General features: G+C 39.9%; 1 protein-coding gene across 1 annotated transcript in view; it reads right to left on the reverse strand.

Moving 5' to 3' along the window:
• CSPP1 (centrosome and spindle pole associated protein 1) overlaps positions 1–24,269 on the reverse strand; it is an 83,196-nt gene extending 58,927 nt beyond the window's left edge. Inside the window, exons 1-12 of the mRNA XM_039912527.1 lie at positions 24,174–24,269; positions 18,549–18,685; positions 17,179–17,287; positions 15,988–16,078; positions 12,774–12,877; positions 10,435–10,455; positions 8,302–8,382; positions 5,363–5,464; positions 4,632–4,702; positions 4,122–4,502; positions 2,314–2,414; positions 128–225 (exon numbers count right to left, since the gene is read on the reverse strand). Coding sequence (XP_039768461.1) covers positions 128–225; positions 2,314–2,414; positions 4,122–4,502; positions 4,632–4,702; positions 5,363–5,464; positions 8,302–8,382; positions 10,435–10,455; positions 12,774–12,877; positions 15,988–16,078; positions 17,179–17,277 — 1,149 coding nt within the window. The 5' untranslated portion in view covers positions 17,278–17,287; positions 18,549–18,685; positions 24,174–24,269. The remainder of the gene's footprint in view (positions 1–127; positions 226–2,313; positions 2,415–4,121; positions 4,503–4,631; positions 4,703–5,362; positions 5,465–8,301; positions 8,383–10,434; positions 10,456–12,773; positions 12,878–15,987; positions 16,079–17,178; positions 17,288–18,548; positions 18,686–24,173) is intronic.
• Positions 24,270–24,334: the final 65 nt, after the last annotated feature.

The raw sequence follows: 24,334 nt of genomic DNA on the forward strand, positions 1-24,334 counted from the left end.
TCCCTAAAGTCAGTATTTCACATAGCTTAGAAATTTACAATCAATACATCCAAACTAGGATTGTACTGAAACATGGAATACAAAAACACTGATTCAAAATCTTATAAACTGTGTATTCAAAACATACCAAAAAATCATCCTGTGAGTGGACCAGTGGGAGGCCTGGGTACTTCTTTAGTAGACGAACTGTCTTGAACATAGGCACTGACAGAAAATAAAAGTTTACTGCAATGAAAATATTTGTAAAACAAAAAAGCATATGTTCTTTAATATAGTCTCAATGACACTTTTTTAATTCATATTAAAGAAAGGGACGGCCAGTCCTAGATAGTGAATTGTAGAAGCATTTTAACCAGTTTTATTTCAGTACTGCCCATGTCTCCCAGCATGTTGGAGTGTCTATGTGCATACCACACTTAGATTTACTTTTCACAAATGTCCTAATATCAAAGATTAAGATTTTCAAAATCCCCATAGTCTATCGATCATATCAGAGCTGCAATAAAATTTATCTGGCCCTCTTTTCTCTCTCATGCCATTTCCCTCTGAGAACTTCCTTGCTCCTCAGTTTTCATTCCTTGTTTAGGTAACTTGATTTGCACGATGTATAGGAGGGCTTTGCTGCAATCCTAATAAATCAGTAAACCTAAATATTAAAAATAAATTAATCCTGGAAAACAGGATTGTCAGATTAACCTAGCCTAAACAGGCTGTAAAGAAGAAAGATTTAAAAAGAAATTTTTAAAAAAGCACCCATCTGGGGTTGAACCGAACACATACTCTAACCCAAAAGGAATGCTCTTGTCGTTAAATGGAAACAAAAAGTATAAACATGTGCTTACAAACCTAAGGAATCATTTTGTCAAATTATTGAGCAGCTCTCCCAGTTGCTTTCCCTTCCTTCCATTATCCAGCCAGAATGTTTGGCAATTAAGGAAACTCTCTGGGATAACAACAAAGACTATGCATTCCCATAGGTTTGGGGAAAGTTGTGAATTGTATGTAAAATGTTCCAATGTCTTTGGGTAGTTTAGGGAGAGGAATGAATGCACTTTGACTCTATGAAAAAGTGACACCAGCATTTATCTCCCTGCTCCTCAGCTTTCTGCCCTACTTCAGCAGAATGAGACCTCACTAGACTACTATTCAGTGTCAGAGAACTGTTCAAACCCGGGGAGGGGAACTAGGGGAGAACCCAGGGTGGGGTCAGATGAGAAAATGCTAAGAGAAATGGATGGGTACTTTCTGTTCCTCCCTCCACACTTAGGGGGAAATAAAAATTTGCTGTCCCCCAAAAAATTCTTACAAGGAACAAAAAGGAGAAAAATCAAAAGAGGTAAGATTCCATGAAGTAAATTAATCAAATTCATTTATTCTACTTTTCCCCCAAAAGAAAACAAATCTTTAATAATAACAGTAATAATGGCATTTATTAGGCGCTCTGTGCCAGGCACTGTACTATGCACTGGGGTGGATATAAGCAAATTGGGTTGGAAACACACAGTCCATGTCCCATGTGGAGCTCACAGTCTTGATCCCCATTTTACAGACGAAGTAACTGAGGCACAGAGAAGTTAAGTGACTTGCTCAAAGTCACACAGCAAGAAAAATGGCAGAGTAGGGATTAGAATCCACAACCTGACTCCCAGGCCTGTGCTCTATCCACTACACCATGATACTTTTCTTGTCTGGAAGGTTCTGAACTATCTACATAGGGAAGGCCTACACACTTTTTCTTCCACTAGAGTTATAAATGATTTGAACAGTACATGAACCTTATAATGAATGGGCACCAAAAACTAGTGGAACTGCTAAATGTAAAACTTCCTAAGAATTTGTTCAATTATAAAATATGAAACACTATAAAAATCTCTCTAATAGGCAGCCATACCAAAATGTCTTGGATGAGTCCTTAACCCCAACATACTTTACAGTGATTTTGATTCCACTTAAACTATGTATTTGAACAGTACAGTGGATTTCAATTTCTGAATAACTCCAATTCTTTATACTGACAATATCTTATATCTGATAATCTTAATACACCAAATGAAAAATCATTCTGTACAGTATTTCATCTTTTAAAAATAAAACTTTAGAAATAGCTTATTCTCAACTCAGTTTGATTTTATCCACCTTAGCACTTAGTACAACACCTAGTACAGAGTAAGCACTAAATACCACCACAATAATACCAATTGTTATAATTGGATGTATTCATTTATAATATTAAACTAAACTATATTCTTTCCAGTCAAATTCAGATACCTCAAGCTACACAATGAAATGATTTAGAAGAACTAGTCTACATACTGTACCTCTTTCCAATCGACAGGACTGGTGCTTTTGATTGTTCTCGAAAGTCATCTTCATATTGCTCAGGTGATACTGTCTCACATCTGTTTGATTTCATTCTAAAACAATACAGTGCTTTATAAAATATACTCCAAAGACTGGAACTTTTTTACCTTCCCCAAGAATTTTTAGTTTGCAAGATGAAACAATGAAGCTTCACTAAATAAACTACAGACGACTTCAAATGAGAAGTCATCAAACACACTAAACAAATGAGGCAAGTTAATTTTATATTAAATTTTAACAATCTTAATACCCAGGAGACAAGTTACTAGAAATTATAACATAATTTCCCAAAAAATCAGATTAAGAGACTGCCTTAATCACGCATTCCAAAAGTTTTAATTTTTTTCAACAACTAATTTCACCACGAGTTTAATATTCCTCCACAATTTGGGGCTTCCAATAAGGTCAATGACTTCAAATTTTCAGGGCCTGAACATAAAATTAACACATCTTCACAAGAGCATCAAACCTCAGGGGCAAATGCTTTCAAAGCTGGAATTTCTTACTAATAATAATGATGGTATTTGTAAAGCGTTATGTGCCAAGCACTGTTCTAAGTGCTGGGGTAGATACAAGGTAATCAGGTTGTCCCATGTGGGGCTCACAGTCTTAATCCCCATTTTACAGATGAGGGAACTGAGGCCAGAGAAAATTAAGAGGCTTGCCCAAGTTTACAAAGCAGATAAGTGGTGGAGGTGGGATTAGAACCCACAGCCCTCTGAGAAGTCCGTGCTCTTTCCACTAAGCCACGCTGCTGGAATATGATATGTAAGAAATTAAATCAATCATTTCTGGAAACGTGACTTCTTCACTTTCAACCATGTCTTTCTTGAGGATAAATAGGGGAAAGAAATTTATCAGGAAAATCTTCAAAATTTCCCAAAACATAAACCCCTTAAATACAAAGATTAACAAGACCTGGAAGATCAAAGAATCAAAGTCTAGATCTAGAAGAAATATAGAATTACCTGGCCTTCAAATAAAACACAAGAGTCCAAATATTCCCTCATCAGCCAATCAGAATCAGAACAAGATGACATTAAAAATTCTAATCTCCCAATCTTTTTATTTGTTACATGGAGATAACAGTTAAACTGCAGCAAAATATAGTGGGAAGTGAAGAGGCTCCAAGGCCATAATATCATCAACAGAAAAGAGAATGCAGCTAACATTTTACACTAATATTATTTTTTCTGTGGAAAGCTGAAAAGAAAAACCCTCCCAAATTTTTTGAAAACCAGATTCACCCATTAATCAATGTGGATGAACCAATAAAACCATTCCTTTATTTCCTGTTAGGAATTCAATGCATTACCTCAGCCTTTTAAAGTCAACGGTCAGGCCACTGTGGCCTTAGTATCTTAATTCAAACTCAAAAGCCAAGTTGAATAGGTGACTATTGATCTGTTGAACCTAAATGGGTATATTTAAGAAGCAGCCACCTCCTCAAACTACTGAAAATGCAAAAACATCTCAATTTAGCACCATGCTCTGCAAACAGGAAAGTGTTCAATAAGTATCATTGATTGATCTCAACAGCTATTGGAATCTACAAGGACAATCAATCAGAAGGACTATACAGTCATGCTAAATTGATACTTTTAATTAGCCACTTACATAAGCATCTAACACCGATAAATTAGACTGACATTTACAGCAGGAGAATCTTTAAATCAGTTACAACTTTACTCAGAATAATTACTCAGTTACAACTGAATGAACAATAAGGTGTGAAAGAAAGGAAAAAAAATTATAAATACCTGTCATTCTTATTGTTTACCCTCATAGGTCGTCTGTCATACTCAATGTCATTACTAAACCCAGTATGCTCCATTGTTTTTCTTGCTTCAGGACCATAATCTGGTCTGAAATATCTTCTATCACAATCACAATTGTCATTAATTCTACAATGACTTGTAATAGGGAGTATGAGATCGAGTGGCAGCTCCTTGGTGCCGCTTACTAGAATATCCACATCATCAGGCTTTCTATGTATTCTTCTATTCGTTAACTCAGTGTCCATCAACCAGTCTGCAAAACCTATCCTCCTCCATTCGCTTCGGATGTAGCCGCTCTTTTCGGGGCCCCGGGGAAGGAATACTGTCATCTCTTCTGGGAGTCCCTGGATTACTGTGTAACATCTGCAATGGGCACACAAATGGGATTGCATTTTACCAATGAGTGTTGTTTTTCTTTCATTTTCATTCTATTTAGTATTAAATGAGCTAAGATCAGAAAGTAAGTAAAATGTAATAATCAAATGGATTCACCCTTCCTTGTAACAGGATGTTCTGTGGAAGAGTTCTAAGACCCAAGAAAATGCTCCTCTCTGAAAATAAATCTATTCAAAAGCAATTTTTATGCTGAATTACGCTTTAATAAAGACACACACCAACAGATATCAGGAAAGCAATGTTCCAAATGGGAGAAGGACCAAGAAATACACTCCTACAGAATGCTTTAAAAGGTGTATTGCCTGACTTTCATAGTTTCTCCCAAAGCTTCTCCAGTGAGGACACATGTTCAGTGTGACTCAGAGTCACAGCTTTAGGCTGCAACTTTGAGTCCTCTAGCAGAGGCCTACGATCATGATCAGCATGGCTTATGAGCCTCTGCTACAGTCAAGAATGAACTTGGGTGAAGTTCAAGGGTATAGGAGGGTTTCCCAAGAAAGGAAAGATTTGTCTAAACCCAGGGAAAAATCTTTTTATATCTTAGAAATTTTTATGTAGTTTTAGGTTTATAACCTGACATTATCATCAATAAAATACACTTGTAATAAATGATTTTTAAAACTTCTAAACTTTGTGCTGCTTTTATAACTTATTTGTGAAATTAGAATAAATTTGCCTTCTGATTAAATTTGGGAGAGTTTAGCTGCTTTTCCCAAACCTACTCTCTCTACTCCAATAAACAACCATCAATTGATAAAACCTCCAGCATTCCAGGGTAATTGACTATGATATGAAAAATTCAGCAGTGAGTTTCCAACAAAAATTACCTCTGTGCTTTTCTTGTCCAAGGGAATGAAGTTTTCACGACAATCTGTTTTACTCCTGAGAAACTGATTGTACTCTTTGTTTCTTTCAAGCCTCAATCTCTCCTGAAAACAGATATTTTAGATATATCAATCTTGCAGCACTCAGGGTAAAGTCTTGATTTTGTAGCATGCGTTAAATCGATCCTTGTGTCATGGAGATTATGAATAGCACTCTGCTCAGATGAAACCACACCACCAAGTTAAAAGGAAAGACATCAGAGAGAGCAAAATCAAAGCAATATAATCTTACATTTTACCAAAAAAAAAATGAAATAGATGAGATTTGGGTTCAAACTGGATCTCTCTCCTTCTCCCTATCCCCTAACCTATGCTGAGTCTTTTAAGCCCTAGTGTACAAAACAATGATTCTCTGCACATGTGTGAAACCTTCACCTGTGCCCAATCAAAAGAACAGTGTCTGATCAGTTACTGGCCTCACACTTGTCAGCTGTGGAGAGCCAAAATTCAAGTTGAAAGCCAGATCCCTTTTCAATCTGGCAACATCTCAATTAGCTACTGCTGGACACTGGTTCTCACTGTCTCTCTTCTATGGACTAGATCTCTCCCCTATAAGATATGCTGCACATTGAGCTAGACTACAGCATAGGTTCAGGACTGGTTCTCAAAATGCAATATCTCAGTGAAAGGGAAATATGAGAAAAAATAAGTAACCAAAGAGGATACAAAATGGGAAAATTATCCAGATAATCCAAGCAAAAAATTAAAACCTCAGCCAATCAGTAATATTTACTGAATGCTTCCAGGGGTGAGAGTGGGAGGCAGAACAATGTTCTAGTCATTTGGGAAAGTACAATGAATGTAAAAGACAGGATCCCTGCCCTCTCCAACTCTAAATCCCACAATCAAGCCACGGACTGCTAATCTGTTTTCTAAACCCCAGCCTCCCAAAACAGTCCTTTGCCCCCAGAGAGACCTCTGATCACTTGATTGAAAGATCTCCTCCACTTATCCCAGGCTATCGTGCTCTACCTAGACTCTCCACCCAATCTCCCCTCTCCCAAAACTGGGCAGCAAAAGCCTAGCGGAAAGATCACAGGACTGGGAGACAAGGAATCTGAATTGGAGACTCAGCTCTGCCACTTGATAGGAGTAAGAACCATCAAGGCACAGTCTAACATCTCTATACCCTGTCTTGTGAAGAACTAATTCACTCCCAAATCTTCGACTACCACCTCTACAGGGATGATTCCCAAATCTACCTCTCCAGCACCAACCTCTCTCCTCTGCAGCCTCACATTTCCTCCTGCCTTCAGAACAGCTCTATCTGGATGTCCCACTGACATCAACTTAACATGCCATCTTCTCACTCAAATCTTCTCCCTCCCAAATTTTCACTGAAGACTACACAACCATTCTCCCCACTGCACAAGCCCATAACTTTAGCATTATTTCCCTCTGCATAAACTCCATGTGGATAAGGATTGTGTCTACTGTATTGTACTTTCCTAAGTGCTTACTACAGTGCTCTCCACACAGTAAGCACTCGGTAAAGATCAGTGATTGATTGATCCTCAATTCATCTCTCTCATTCAATGCACATATTCAGTCTGTCACCAAAACCTGTCAGTTTTACCTTCACCACATCTGGGATCTGCCCCCTCTTCTCCATCCAAACTGGAACTCTCTCTCCGCTTTCACACCTGAGAACACCACTTGCCCCCACTTCAAAACACTACTAAAATATCTCTTCCAAGAAGCCTTCCCTGGCTAATGTTTCATTTCCACTCCAATTACCCTCTCTTTTGCATCACCCCTACCCCTTCAACCCTTGAATACTTACCTCACCACAGCACTTCTGTACATATTCTTAGACTCTGCAGTTTTCCCCTACCCATAATTTATTTTTTGTCTCCTCCTCTAGACTGTACGCTCCTTGTACTCTCCTAAACCTGCAAGTGCTCTGCACACAGTAAATGCTCAATACCATTAAATGATCATTAATTCTAATGTACTGTAGTCTCCCAAGTGCTTAGTAAAATGCTATGCACACTCTAAGCACTCAGTAAATACCACTGATAATTTAACTACCAACTCTGTGGTATTGTACTCTCCCAAGGATTTAGAAATCTGCAACTGCTAAGGAGTCAATAAACACCACTGACTGACTGAAAAGGCTGATGGGGAATAAATATGCAAAAGGAAAAGTATGGCCTGCAGATCAATACATTTAAAAAAAGTACAAAAATTGCTGTTTATTTAGGTACGCAAGTGACTACTGATTGGAATGATAAGACCCAGGGAGGAGGAAGGTAAGAATTAAATTGGGAAATTCCCCCAAATATGGGATATCAGGAAAGCGATAAAGCTGGGGAGAATTGCAGACTAATTGGAAGTGAGGCTGAGTTCCAGGAAGGGGGAAAGACCACGTTCAAGGGGAGCGAGGTACTATGAGCTGGAGAGACGAAGAGCACAAGTTGGGGAACAAAGCAGATATGTAAGAAGGAAAGAATTGGTAGAAAACCTTGAAGCCAATAATTAGAAGGTACTCCTTGATATGGAGGAAAATGGCTCCCAAAATATCATTGGATTTCAATTATTCTGGTAATTTGTTTGGGGTGTGTTTTTAATGAATGTAATGGATGTACAAATGGATGTAGCTATAGGTTACAGTTTTCATCCATAAAATATATCTCTACAATGAATATTTCAGTTACTCTAAGAGAACAGTTCTCTTATACTACTGTCACAAACATTTTCCCGTGCTTTCTATATTTTTAAGGGTGCTCAACTGCAGTCATTGCTGTGCAGTTTTTGAAAAAACTGTACACTTTGAAGTGACGTTTTAAATGTTGATATTTCCTTGGATTTTAATTTATAATATGTTTTGCCACAATTCTGATTTCAATTTCCCCCCATAACAAGAACACCTGTATATTTACCTTGGCAGACAACCTCTCACCAATAGGAAGAGAGACTCCTAGGGTAGATGGATCTACTTCACCAGTAGATAAAACATTTTTCTGAATTTAAAAAATTTAATATTTCATCTTAGATTTAAATACCTCATTTCCTTAAAGTCCATCTTTATATGCTATAATCTACAACATAGCAGAACATGCAAAATATCACTAACAGAGATATAACTAAAATGTATATTTAACACATGCATTTTGACACAAACATAAATACTAGAAAAAAATTAGAGAATTTGGTTCCCACAGAAGGACATTTCAGGAATACATTTAGTTTTATCCTTATTTTTGGTGTGTCTCGTGTGTGGCACTGGACTGACTAGAAAAGAGAAGAGGACGTTTTCTATTTTTGTTACTGGCCTTGTCTACTAATACAGAAAATAGATTTTCAAGCTCTCAAATCCATTAATTCTTATTGCATTCCTGTGATTCCCCTCTGTTTTATTTACTGAGATGAATGACTACATCTAATCTTATTGTGTACGTATGGCATATATACACTGCAACTTCAAAAAGTCATAAAAAGAAATGACAATATATGGGATGGAAGAAAATTCTATGCAACAAGATCTGAATGACTGGGCAACACAGTAATTTCTGGACCAACTGAATTTTAGCCTTGCTGCCTGAACCAGTAATTAGGCTTATGCCGATCCAATTTTAGAAATTCTTGGATTAAACAGAAGTCAGATTCATTGCTAAAGTTTTCACATTTTGGATTGCTGTATCCTTCCAAGAAATAGTGATAAAAAACGGAGTCTCCAGGTCTACAGATAAGCCTCAGTTCTGGGACTTTAGGACCATGACCCTGCATAAAGCATTTGCTGATTGGCAAGAGGTTTTCACAGCACTACTTACACTTCCCTTCCAGTTGTGTTTCCATTAAGACATGGACTGCACACAAAGCAGGAAGGAATGTAGCACAATGCAATGTTCACGGGACAGGGTGCAACAACTGAAACCTAAAACTATATACACCTTTTAATACATATACACCTTTTAATAGCCTAAGACAAGGAAAATGAGTTGCCAGAAATCCACTGTAGTAACACAGATTCTAACACACAAAAAAAATCTACTCTTTTATTGTACTCTCCCAAGTCCTTAGACAAGTGCTCTGCACATAATGAGCACTCAAATACCATTGATTAAAAAATAATAAATTTGTAACTAATAAAAAACGTACTTCTAGAATGACCTATTATTTTAAACACTTTTTAAGTGACTATATTAGAAGTAGCATAATTATTTTTCTTTATATGAAATAAATTAAACGAGTTGAAACATGTTGAGAAATACTGTCAAAAAATGGGTGAGAAGGCTGTGCTAACTTCAAGTGTCAGTGTTGCTAATATGAATTAGGGCTTCTTAAGTATAAATTATTTAAGACTACACTATATAGAAAATATGCATTTTAATTGATAGTCACTGTTAGTGTTTGCTGACCAACTCTACCATTTTCTCTAAAAGTAAACTAAAATTGGAAAATTAAGTTGATTTGATTAATAAAAATTAAGTTAACTTTTAATTTAATTTTAATTGCACACACAACATGCTTAACTGTTCGAAGATAAAGATTTAAAAAGCTAAATATCAGAGATAAATTTGCATCACTGCCCTATACTAGGATGGCAATGACATCAGACATTTTAAATCACATACACTTACGTTTCACTGATACATAAAAGTCACCAAAATATTTCAGCAGTTTGGAGTTCAACAAGAAAAAAGCATGAAATGCATTAAAAAACTGAAAAGTACCTATTTTAATAAACTAAAATCAATTAAATAATTAACTGTTCATTTTTGTAAGGATCAACATGTCTGGCTGCAATTTTTTTTTTAAAACACCACATTTTTACAAATGGCAGGATAAAGCACAGCAAAGCAGAAAATCAAAGACATGCATATGATTTAATTAATTAAGTGATAACTGTAGAATATAATTTTATTATAGGCAGGCATATAAATGCCAGTAATTATTTCAATCACTACATATACATATTCAATCATTTTTTCTATTAAGAGCAAAAATTTTATTGGCATCAAAACTCTAAAATGTTCATTTAAAAGTTCATCTAGCATATGCTGGCATCCTACCTTTCTTTTTGCCGTAATGCCCTAAAAGTCAGGGAAAATAAACTGTTCAAAACTTGTGTTCAATCAAAACAAAGTCCTTTATCTCCATATTTGAAATTCTCACAATTTACTTTAAGCAAGGGGCAATAGTTTGTTTCAGAGATGGATATTTATAGGGGGCAACACCTTGAAGTTGTATAGCATATTCATTTTCCATGCTTTCATTCAATTATAGCACTTGCTACAGTATGAACTCATTATATTCAGGCGGCACTGAAACATCATTACTACAATTCATTTTCATAATATCCCTGTGGGATATCTCTTTTACGAGATGTTCTTCCCCTTGACGCTGTTTATTGCCATTGTTCTTGTCTGTCCGTCTCCCCCGATTAGACTGTAAGCCCGTCAAACGGCAGGGACTGTCTCTATCTGTTGCCGACTTGTTCATCCCAAGCGCTTAGTACAGTGCTTTGCACATAGTAAGCGCTCAATAAATACTATTGAATGAATGAATGAATGAATAAAAGAGCAGGAATCACGCTTCCCAGCTTAGAGATGAGGAATCCAAGGTATGGATCTGCCCATAACCACCCAGTATGTGAGTGGCAGAACCAGAATTAAAGGCGTAGTGGTTAGAACATGGCCCTGGGAATCACGGGCCTTCTGGTCATGAGTTCTAATCCTGGCTCCGCCAATTCTCTGCTGTGGGCAAATCACTTCACTTATCTGTGCCTCAGTTACTTCATCTGTAAAATGGGGGTTAAGGTTGTCAGCCCCAAGCAGGACAGGGACTGTGTTCAAGCTAATTTGTTTGTACCCACCCCAGCATTTTGTACAGTGCCTGGCACATAATAAGTATACAACTACCATAACAATAATAATAATAATAATTTCCAGGTCTGGAATCTTGTTTCTGGGGTAATTGTAAATGCAACCTCAGTTACTTCGACATAAAGCAGAAGCTGTACATGAATTTTACAAACTAAAATGGAATGAAACATTTGAAATGAACACTGAAATGTATTATTTCAAACTATCAACCCATTCCAATGGCACCAACAAAACAAATTTAAGGAAACAACATTTCTATGAAGTAAAATTATGTGACAATATAATTCAGAATACTGGGAAAAAGGAAATACTTGAGTGCCCAGCCCAAAAAATGATCAACAGAAACTCTGTCATTTGAATACAATCATCACAGAATAGTGAGAAGGAAAATAGAATCTGCATGCTTACTGTTTATTTAAATTCATTATGCTGCTACTGCAAGCCTGAAAACTGTCCTAGAGGCCAAACCAGAGAAGAAACTAAAGCAAAGTACGGCAAATGCTCTCAACAGAGCAGAAAAGGACCAGGATTAACACTTCTTTCACTCCCACCCATAACCCACCTCCCATCTGTCTCCAGTTGCCCCGGCTGCACACCCAATCCTCTTCTGGGAGCTGTTTCAGGACCACGGGAGGGAGACAAGTAAATTTGCAAGCCTACAGCCCCGGCCAGAACTCAGGGAAGGTCCCAGAAGCACAACTCATTGGCCAATAAGCAAATCAATATTTATTGAGCACTTGCTGCATAAAGGGTACTGTACTAAACGCTTAGGAGAGAACATAACAGAGTTGGGAGACATGGTCTCTGCCCCTCCAGTCATATAGCCAAAAAAAATGAAAATGGTAGTATTTGTTAAGCGCTTACTAGGTGCAAAGTACTGTTCTAAGCACTGGGGGGATACAAGGTGATCAGGTTGTCCCACGTGGGGCTCACAGTTTTTAATCCCCATTGTACAGATGAGGTAACTGAGGCACAGAGAAGTTAAGTGACTTGCCCAAAGTCACACAGCTGGCAAGTGGTGGAGCCAGGATTAGAACCCATGACCTCTGACACCCAACCCCGGGCTCTTTCCACTGAGCCATGCAAGCCTATGGGCCTTCACCACTCCTTAGGGATTGCAGTGGCAGCCAGAGCAGCAGAAGAACTTGGTTTGGGGTCAGTAGTGAAGTCCACGTCAGCCAAAGCGCCCTGGACTACTTCTCACCTCCCTGTATTTCCTTGAGCTCACCTTCCCACCCGTTCTTAGAGCAGTGCTGGTGAGGGGCGGGAAGGAGAGTAGGGAGGAGTTGATGCCACAAAAATCTTTGATGGCCCTCATCACCTAACCCCCTGCCTTCAGAGAAGCCCTGCCCAGGACAGTGTGAGGTGGCGGAAACACAGGATGCTGGCAAAAACAGCACCAAGGTGCAAACTGGAGATGTTCAATCTCGGCTCTAAACTTTCCAAAATAGCTTTGGTAACTCATTGGAGGTTAATAATGGAGTTCAGTGTATTTAATGAAGGCTTCATTTTATTTTTTTTTTTACCTGAGAGAGATACTGTCGGTAATCTTGCTTAAGTTCTTCCCGTAATGTACGCATTTTCTCTTCAGAATCTTCTCCAAGTGGCAAAGTCAATCTAAAGGTGGGATCTGAAAAGTTTAATAGAGCTTTTATTGACATTATAACATTACTGACAAGGCAATATGAGAGGGTTAGTTGGGAAAAACTTGTTTTAGGCTTTTTAAATTAGGTAACTACTGGTCGGAGACAACTCAACAGCATAAGATAAGACAAGAACTACTGGTGACACAATTTAAATTATATGAATAAAAAGAACTGGCATAAAAAACTCAACCATAAATCCTAGTAGTGTTTAACTGTGGTCCATAAAAAGTTTACATAACAAGATTTTGAATAAAACAGTGTAAATCTTATAAAATGTAAATGAATTATGCCCTTAGATTTTTCTATTTCTCATTTATCTTCCTAAAATTGGCCCCTTACAAATACGCCTCTCAAATTTATGAAGATGAGCTAATTACTACAGGGTCACATGTGGCTTCTAGAAGGTTCTGGATGAACGCCACAGTAAGGAAAACTTGCATACACTACATGTGCCTTCACTGATCCTGCACACATCTGTTTCTTCTAATACAGCATCTCTTTCTTTCCAGACTGATACACATCAGAAAAACTTTCCCAAATTCCCTAAGAGCACTTTATCAAAAATTTGTAGTGAAAACACACCCTGTGGAAGAACTGAATGTACTAAAATAATCACCAACAATCCATTCATTCAATCATATTTATTGAGCGCTTACTGTGCAGAGCACTGTACTAAGCACTTGGAAAGTACAATCTGGGAACAGATAGAGACAATCCCTACAGAAATTGTTACACTAATTAGGAAAAAGGTGTTGCTACACTAATTAGGAAAAATTTTATAGTCACACCCCATATGTAAAAGTGTGAGAAGATAGCAGTACAGCAAAAGACCACTTGTGCTTCAACAGGATTCACATTTCATGAAAGAACTACACTGAAATCTTAAAATAGCATCAATAGCAAGTGTGCATATGCTAAAAGGAATATAAACTACAAATGCATTCTTGGAAAAATAAACATTCTCCATGCTCTATATAATTTATGTTGAGCAAATTTTGTTACTCATTATTTGACTGGATGTATTGCTAAAAACTAGTAATTACTAGTAATTATTGAGGTTCTTGACCTTGGATTTCCCTATCATTCAACATTTTGCCTTGACTCTTTTTTAATGTTCAAAAAAATCACAACAGAATTTCTTTTAACAAGTGACACCTGCTGATTCAAATGATCTTTTAAAAATGATTTGCTGATTTACTATTACACAGGTTTGCACTGTTAATGCTTCCACTCTACAATTTAAAACAGTTTGAAAACAACAGCATTCCATCTGCTTCACATTCTCCTTTGGAAAGAGTGAAAGGGATATCTTCCTGGTCTACAGACGTATCTATGTACGTAAAGAAGTCTCTCTTATTACCTTTCTTTCAGGTAATCTTTTCAAAATACAAGAACTAAACTGAATTAGTTACAGTAGAACAAAGGATTGCGCCTAAGCTGCCTGGAGATGGCATGGCTGAAATCCCTTGCCACAGGTGCCCTGTCCCAGATGCTGCCGACCTCCCCATTGAGACTACGGGCAAGCAGCCTAGAGCAACAGAAGAAGAGGAATCAAGTCAAGACCCAGCACTGGCTTCTCTCATGATGTGCCGCCACAAATTGGCATGAGGAAGCAGGTCACAGTTGGAAAAATAAGGCACAATCCCAACGAGTCTCTTCTCCCACTGCTTGCTCGTTCTTACATCAGGGTCTGAGCCTGTGGGGGTGGGTGAAGTTTACATTATCATCAAAGGCAGAGAAATCCCCTGTCCTGGTTCTGAATTTATGACATGACCTGGAACCTATTAAGTCTGTGAGGAGGACTGGTGAATCACATCTCAGCTTATCAGAAAATATTTAGAGCATTCAATTTGGAATATTTTTTTCTCTCTCAAAAAAGAGAAAAAACATCCCCATATGAAATAATGGATTCTTCTAACTTTTGTTTGTGCCTGTTACCTGGGATCTTGGGATCACACCTCTTTTACTATTTGTTAAATAACCATTGTGCTTTGCTCACTCAATGGACATGTAGTCAGTTCCCTTACAAAACGTATATTTTTACTGGGCATTTAAGACTGAACATAACAACAGATCTGGAAATATCCTTCAAACCAACAGGCATCTATGTGTGTACAGGTTGGAAGAAATGGTTGTATGAACAGTAATGCTCACATCATTGGGCATGGCATGAGTATGATAACTTGAGTCTTCCACAACATGATGAACAACAGAAAGGCAACCCCTGTGTTCTAGGAGAACTCAATGTACATATCATATTGATAATAACCCAAGTCCTAATCAGCTCCTTGGGAGCCTTTTTCACAAAGACCAGCATGTGAAATACTAAGCTTCTAATAGAGAGTTGTTGAAACTGGGAAAAATTTCCATTTTTCAATGCATTTTATGTCTCTTTTCCACTAGAGTTTTAAGTTCCTTCTGAGCAGGGAACATGTCACTTTGTTAGAACTTCCTAAACACTTATAACAATGCCTGGCACCAGTGGGCACGCAAATATTAAAACACCACACTAAATGTTCTTTGTTGGCACTTTTAGTACGTAAGTCATCAAGAAATAATTCTGGTACAGATTTTCAACCACTAATTCACTGATTTTTTTTCCCCTTCATACAACTAGCCACCACCCTAAGAGATTTAAAACAAAAATAGTTCAATATCATTAACTCTCTCATTTATGAATATGCAGTAATTTAGAGCATATGAAAAATGTTTATTTGAAAAAATTCTCACCCCACCCCCTGCTCCCAGTCCTCCAGCTTCCATTAATTTCATATAGAGAGAGGGATGACAAGAGCTAGGATATGATGTTTAATTGTTTTTTGAGCTAGGAAATTGTTTCTTTTTAGTTCACAATATATTCACAGTAATTAGGAAAGCACACTGAATCATGAAATCTTTCTCCTGCTAACACTGAAGAATGCTAAACAAAGAGCAAAACCAAACTTAAAAGCGTTGGTTCGGGGGAAAGTTTTTCAGCAGGGGTTATGTTAAAAGTACAAGAGAAAATCCAAATGTCAGTTAAGAACACCACTTTTCTTGCTACAGTACATGATGAGAATTATTTAAATTAAAAAAACATATATTAAGGACATACCAATGGTCTGTTGGCTGAGTGGTGGTATATTTTCTTTAGCCATGGAGATAAACATTTTGCTATGCTCAGAATGCATGTCTGTACCTTTGTTCTGGAAAAAAAAAGAAGGATAAACTATAACAACCTAAGATGTAAACATTCATTTCACATTTAAAATAAAAATGTTCTCGTAGATATGGTACAATATTACCAATATTCTTAGGTTTAAAATTTAAGATGTACTGATCAAATATATACTGATGAAACAAATTGCTGAATTTAAGGCTATGTTGTCTCCAAACATTAAACTCTTTCAGGTCATCTTAATCATTTCTACATAATTCATTATCGAAAGCAAACAGTAATCAAAGATGAGCATTTCCTAATGGTTTAATTCTCACCAATTCTTTAATTTTTTAAGATATTGAAATACTGCATTACAAAGAACAAAATCTTAATTTCTACCTTCATTGACAGACATTGCTTTTACCTGGTTCTTTGGTACTTGGAAAACACAGTAGGCCCTGCCTAACATAACTTCAACTATAAAGGAGAGGCAGAAAAACAGTGGGGTTGAATATTTAATATCAAAGAGCAACAAGATAAAATTATACTTCAGATTTGTAAATTTGATCTTATAACACTGGTCCAAGTTCCTTTCAAGAATTATATCATAAACGAAGGACTTAAAACTGCTTTCAATTAAATCTTTGGAACAGGATTGAATACTTTTGGGAACATTTTTAATGATTTTATCCCTTCTTTATTTGGGAGTAAGTTCAGTAAAATTGCTGGGTCCTCATCACTACATTGCACTAGCGTTTCATTAACAATAAACAGTTTTTTTCCCCTGCCCCAAAGTCATAATTTTTAACATTCTCATAGGTCTCAAAAGCACATAAGACCCCAAATGCTAAAACAAATCAATAAATTTTGGGGCCAATAGTCCCGTTTAGACTTAACTAATGAGAATGCTCTATGACTTAGTAGTAAACTTAAAATCATTTCATTTGTGGAATATTATTTTATAACCTTGTCTTGTCTCAAGGAAGCAATAATGTATACCTCTGTCAGAGTATTTGAAATAACTAAGCTGTAACCTATTCAAAATAGTTTATAAAAGATATGTATATCAATATGCTGTTTTTGCCAAGACAACTTGGAAATTAGAATTTGAAAAAGTCAATTCAAGAAAGAGATTAAGACTCTTACCTTCATTTCCATATAAGGGGGATCATTCTCCAATTCCATTTTATCTTTGGCCAACTTGGCCTTCTGATCTTTAATAAATTGGTCTAAATTATCAGTCATTTTTCAGATCCTAAAAAAAACATATTCATGTTAAGCTGGATCTCTTTGGTGGCAGTGAGTACCCACCTTTTGGACATTTAACCAAATGGAGAGGAAACGGGATTGGGAGTCAGGAGATGCAGGTTCTAGTCTCAGCCTTGACATGACCTTGGGCAGGTTCTAGTCTCAGCCTTGACATGACCTTGGGCAAATCGTTTATTCCCTCATCTGTAAAATGGGTATAAAACTCCTGGTCTCCTTATATCTTACATGGTGAGCCCCACTTGGGTCAGGGACTGTTTCTGATCTATTCTGTACCTAGCCCAGGGCTTAGCAAAGTGCTTGGCCCACAGTAAGCACTTAAATACAATCATTATATGAACTTCTAATTTATATCTCTACCCAAATTTAGTTGAGTTCATTTATGAATCAACCTGATACCTTCAAATTTGAACAAGTTAGGTAACAAAAGTAATACAAAAAGCTACTACAATATGTTTTCAAAATAGCTCCCTAGAATTTAAAAAAAAAAATCTTCACAACAAAACTTTGACAAAACATTTATTAAGATTATAATGGTAAAGAAAGAGCTCCCTCTTTACCATTTCCCTTTGTGAGGTAGACAACTCCTGGCTCTGTGGGCCACTCCAATTATTAAGAGTATCTACATGACTGTACATATTTTAAAAACATCTTCAACTTCACAAAAATATGGTAGAGAGAAATTATTTGCTTCACATGATTCTTAGCACTTTCTAAATATCCTCAACAATAAAATGAAGAGAGAGGTGGAGGGAGAGGGGCACTTCTTCCAATCTTTTCACCTCCCTGCCTTGAAGGGTAACAGTTTGAAGCTTAGTTTTGTCTATCTTTCCATTACCATTTTATTAGGCTGTGTGAATCTGCGACTATTCAGTAAATACATACACTTTTCCCCCTAGGTGAATTTTTAAGAGAGACAAAGCTGGTAGAAGAAAGGGCTGCTAGATAGCATTCAGCCAGCTTGATTAAATTGGGCATCAGATCGTAATTGGCCTACCCTCTTGATCTAGGCCAAATTCACAACAAAATATATTTATTTCAAAGAATCATGCCTTTAATATCATAACCATCATAAACTCTTCGTGTTCTGATGGAATTAAAGGATAATTGTACTTTCACTATATAAAGCTCAAACTAGCTGGCGTGCAAACACTACCAAAATATTTTAAAATGAAAAACTTATTTCATGGTGACTTGTCATAACTACTACATACATCATCCCCACCAATAAGTAAGTGAACTGGGCTCACCTGAATATTCCTCCAACCGTGAAACGGGAGTTTTTTTCAATCGGATTAGCAAATATAAAACTTGAACTTCTGTCCTTCACGTTCACTAGTAAAAGTCCAGGGATTCATTCTAAACAGCAGCAGGTCCATTAAAAAACCTGTGAACATATTTGTGAAAGCATGTCAAGTATAAAGTGTGTATCTAAGGACTGAAAGTTGAAAAGTAAAATGGATTCAGATAGTTGTGACTAGAATTCAAGGTTTTTATCATACATGCATTTTAATTGTGGAGTCTATTTTAATCTAGTTTTCTAAGTTACCCTATTTATTTTGTTAATGAGATGTACATCCCCTTGATTCTACTTATTTGCTATTGTTTTAATGAGATGTTCTTCCCCTTGATTCTATTTACTGCCATTGTTCTTGTCTGTCTCCCCTGATTAGACTGTAAGCCCGTCAAAGGGCAGGGACTGTCTCTGTTACCGATTTGTACATTCCAAGCGCTTAGTACAGTGCTCTGCACATAATAAGCACTCAATAAATACTACGGAATGAATGAATAAGTTGATAACTCTTTCAGTCATTCAGGGCAATGGAAGGGCTCTGTTGCACACCTCCAGATAATCATCTAGAAATCCCCAGTTGGCCACATTTTCACTTGGCTATTCCCTACATCCATCGATGCTTTCCCTGGGCACATCACCCAACCTGGAGCTTCAACTAACCCCCTGCCAGATGGTCATCCAGGAGAGTATAAGGAGTGGGGAAGGGTGGAACGACCCCAGATCCAAGTGGGCATCAGAACCCAGGTCTGCCACTTGTCTGCTGCGTAACCTTGGGCAAGTCACTTCACTTCTCTGGGCCTCAGTCACCTCACCTGTAAAATCGGAATCGAGAGTGTGAGCCCCACGTGGGACAGGGATTGTGTCCAACCCAGTTTGCTTGAATCCACCCAGGGCTTGGTGTCAGGCACTGTACTCGTGGCTCAGTGGAAAGAGCCCGGGGCCTGGGAGCCAGAGGCTGTGGGTTCTAATCCCAGCTCTGCCGTTTGTCAGTTGTGTGACTTTGGGCAAGTCACTTCACTTCTCTGGGCCTCAGTAACCTCATCTGTAAAATAGGGATTAAAAACTGTGAGCCTCACGTGGGACAACCTGTTCACCTTGTATCCCCCCAGCGCTTAGAACAGTGCTTTGCACATAGTAAGTGCTTAACAAATACCTCTACTATTATTATTCTAATCCTGGCTCCACCATTTGCCAGCTGTGTGACTTAGGGCAAATCACTTCACTTCTCTGTGCCTCAGTGACCTCATCTGTAAAATGGGGATGAGGACTGTGCGCCCCACGTGGGATCACCTCATCACCTTGTATCATTCCCCCCCAGGGCTTAGAACAGCGTTTTGCACATAATAAGTGCTTAACAAATGCCTCAATTTATTTTTCATTTAGTTAAAAATAACACGTGGGTCGTGGGCCAGTATGGAGAAGCGGCATGGCTCAGTGGAAAGAGCCGGGCTTGGGAGTCCGAGGTCATAGATTCGAATCCTGGCTCTGCCACCTGTCAGCTGTGTGACTGTGGGCAAGTCACTTCCCTTCTCTGGGCCTCGGGGACCTCATCTGTCAAATGGGGATGAACTGTGGGCCTCAAGTGGGACCACCTCATTACCCTGCATCTCCCCCAGCGCTGAGAACAGTGCTCTGCACATAGTCAGCACTTAACAAACACCAACTTTCTTATTATTTATTACCTTGCCCATGAATGGAGCGGCTTCGGAGGTCTTGGATCTTCGCGGGGGGAGCTGACGTTGGCCTCGCCCGACCCCTCGGTGCCAGCCAGCCTCCTCCTTTTTTTCCCCTTCTCTGGCGGGTGGCTGCCCCGTTGGCTGGAGGAGGAGGAGGAAGGGAGGGGGGAGAGGACGGAAGGTGTGAGGAAAGTGAGGGAGCACCAGGGGAGGAAAATGGAGGAGAAAGGGGAGAGCGCGCAGCAGCAGCAGCAGCGCTGAACTCCGCGTCTCCCCGGGCAGTTGTCAAGCAACGGGGTTTCAACAAAAGGAGGAGGGCACCGTGTTCCTGAGGCGGGTCCCGTGCTCCTGGGGCGGGCCCCGTGCCCCTGAGGCGGGCATCGTGCCCCTAAGGCGGGCCCCGTGCTCCTCGGGCGGGCACCTGGCCTGTCCCGTCCTGTCCTTCCCTCCCGCCCTTCGGGCCACGCCGCCCCCGACCTCAAGGGGGCGACCGACGGACGGGGAGCAGCCTGCCGCAGCGCGCATGCGCACTCCCCCCCCCCGCCGCGGGGAAGGCTCCTCGCGCACGCGCGCCGGCGCCCTGCCCAATAGTAATAATAATGTTGGTATTTCTTAAGCGCTTACTATGTGCAGAACAGTGTTCTAAGCGCTGGGGGAGGTGCAGGGTCATCCGCTTGTCCCCCGTGAGGCTCCCGGCCTTCATCCCCATTTGACAGATGAGGGCACTGAGGCCCAGAGAAGGGAAGTGACCTGCCCGGAGTCACACAGCTGACAAGGGGCAGAGCGGGGATTAATGTTGGTATGTGTTAAGCGCTGGGGGAGGTACAGGGTCAACAGGTTGTCCCCCATGAGGCTCACTGTCTTCATCCCCATTTGACAGATGAGGGCACTGAGGCCCTGAGAAGGGAAGTGACCTGCCCAGAGTCACACAGCTGACAAGGGGCAGAGCGGGGATTAATGTTGGTATGTGTTAAGCGCTATGTGCAGAGCACTGTTCTAAGTGCTGGGGGAGGTACAGGGTCAACAGGTTGTCCCCCATGAGGCTCACTGTCTTCATCCCCATTTGACAGATGAGGGAACTGAGGCACAGAGAAGGGAAGTGACCTGCCCGGAGTCACACAGCTGACAAGCGGTAGAGTGGGAATTAATGTTGGTATTTGTTAAGCGCTATGTGCAGAGCACTGTTCTAGGCGCTGAGGGAGGTGCAGGGTCATCAGGTTGTCCCATGTGAGGCTCCCAGCCTTCATCCCCATTTGACAGATGAGGGAACTGAGGTACAGAGAAGTGAAGTGACCTGCCCGGAGTCACACAGCTGACAAGTCACCCTCCCCGGGGCAGATGGTTGGGCCGTCGGATTTAAAAAATTTAAAGATTTTTTTAAAACTCGCCAGGGAACCCTGATGCTTTTCCCCAACCCTAAGGTTCTGGAGATATGGGCCCGCTGAGAATTTTCTCAAAAACAAAAAATTAAAATCCGCTTAACGATTCACAAAGTTAACAGGTTAGGCTATTGGCCAAGACCTAATAATAATAATGAAAGGAAGAATGAGGGTATTTGTTAAGCGTTTACTATGTGCCAAGCACTGTTCTAAGCACTGGGGGAGATACCCGGTAATCTGGTTGTCCCACGTGGGGCTCACAGTCTTCATCCCCACTTTACAGATGACGTCACTGAGGCGCAGAGAAGTTAAATGACTTGTCCAAAGTCACACAGCTGACTAGTGGTAGAGGTGGGATTAGAACCCATGACCTCTGATTCCCAAGCCCGGGCTCTTTCCACGGAGCCACACTGCTTCTTCTCACAATAGACAACTATCATTGATTGACAGTCAGTCTCTTACATCATGAGCCCCTCAGGGAACAGGGACCACCCAGTGATGATGATAATACTAATAATAATATTTCTTAAGCACTTATTACATTCCGAGAACTGTACTAATCCCTGAGGTATATATAGGTTAACCAGGACCAACATGGGGCTCACAGAGTAAGGACAAAGAGGAGGGAGAACAGGATCTGATTATCTTGAATTTACCCCCTGGGGTTTATAACAGTGTGTGGCACCTTGGAAATGTATATTTTTTACTATTACTACGAATGATAGTACTAATAGAAAAAAGCTTGCCATCTCTCCAAAATAAGCACATATTCAGTGATTTAGATTCAGTGGAATCCCCTTACTAGGATGGGGGTTGGTCCTGAGAATTGAAGACCAAGTACCTGTGCAAAGAAATGAATTATTTGATCAGCACCAACTGCACTCTCAGAATTGTTCCCAATGGGGTGCTGAGTGCCACAAGTCAGTAGCCAGAGTTGTGCAGACAGGAAATTATCAACAGTATTTATTAAGCATATTCATTGTCTTATTTTTTGAACGCTTACTATGCGCAAAGCACAGGGAAGCAGGGAGGCTCAGCGGAAAGAGCCCAGGTTTCGGAGTCAGAGTCATGGGTTCAAATCCCAGCTCTGCCCCTTGTCAGCTGTGTGACTGTGGGCAAGTCACTTCTCTGTGCCTTAGTTACCTCCTCTGTAAAATGGGGATGAAGACTGTGAGCCTCATGTGGGACCACCTGATTACCCTGTATCTCCCCCAACGCTTAGCCCAGTGCTCTGCACATAGTAAGGCACTTAAAAAATACCAACATTATTATTATTATCACTAAGCACTTGGGAGAATACAATATAACAGAGTTGGTCAACGTGTTCCCTGCCCACAATGAGCTTGGTCTAAAGGACAAGCTCACAGTCTAGCAGATGAGTTCGAGCTACGAGAAGCAACATGGCTCACTGGAAAGAGTTCGGGCTTGGGAGTCAGAGGCCATGGGTTCTAATCCCGGCTCTGTCACTTGTCAGCTGTGTGACTTTGGGCAAGTCACTTCACTTCTCTGTGGCTCAGTTACCTCATCTGTACAATGGGCATTAAGACTGTGAGCCCCATGTGGGACAACCTGATCACTCTGTATCCTCCCCAGCGCTTAGAACAGTGCTTTGCACATAGTAAGCACTTAACAAATGCCATCATCATCATGAGCTTACATCCTAGAGGACTAAAAGAACTTGACAGGGATGAGTCCATGCAAGTGGAACTGAACAAACTAATAAGACTATAATCAATTTCCTGGAGCAGGGTTTTGATCCTGAAGTCTCCGGGCCAAGGGTCATCCATCATCTTGCCAAGGCCTCAATCATCCTAACCACTATGTGCAAAACTTGACAAGGGAGAAGGAAAATGGGGGTTTAAACTTACAAAGAAATTGCACAACGTTTTCACACCCAAAATCTGAGAAGCAGCATGATGCAGTGGATAGTGGATAATAATAATTATGGCATTTTTTAAGCACTTACTGTGTGCCAAGCACTGTCTAGTGGATTACCTTGCGTTTCTCCTCAGTGCTGAGCACCTTGTCAACCCTTAAAACCTTAATTATAACTGTATTTTAAAAGCACCTAACTTTTTTATTTGTACCTGAACAAGGTTATTCATTCATTCATTCAATAGTATTTACTGAGCGCTTACTATGTGCAGAGCATTGTACTAAGCGCTTGGAATGAACAAGTCGGCAAGGTTAGTGGGCTGACTTTAGCTATTCTCAAATACAGGTAAAAGCCTGCCGTCGGTCTCCAAGAGTCTGAGACAATTATTGAGCGCAGTTAGCTCCTTGGGGGCGGGTCTCCTAACTACGGAATGCTTTCCCGAGCGCTTCCTACAGCGCTTGGCACCGATTAAGCTCTGGCTGATTGACGTGGACACCAGCAGCGAACAGAGCGTAGGCGGTTTGGGTCACTAGGGGGCGCCCCAACGCTAGACGCCGTCGAGATGGAAGGCCGAAAACAACCAGGGCCAGGGAAAGCCAACACAACACCGTTATCTCCTCCTCAAAGATAAAGGAATACAAATTCCTCACCGTCCAATAAAGGAACACAACTCCTCACCATACAAGAGTCGGGAAGGATGTCGATCGCCCCGCGGCCTAGTCCCCCCTCCCCTCAGCAACGACGAATCGACCGCCCTGAACTTGCCTCATTGCCAGTCCTCAAGATGGCGACGGCCTGCGCCCCCCGCGCA

This window comes from Ornithorhynchus anatinus, chromosome 7, assembly GCF_004115215.2.
Source record: "Ornithorhynchus anatinus isolate Pmale09 chromosome 7, mOrnAna1.pri.v4, whole genome shotgun sequence".
In the NCBI taxonomy this organism is placed as follows: Eukaryota; Metazoa; Chordata; class Mammalia; order Monotremata; family Ornithorhynchidae; genus Ornithorhynchus; species Ornithorhynchus anatinus.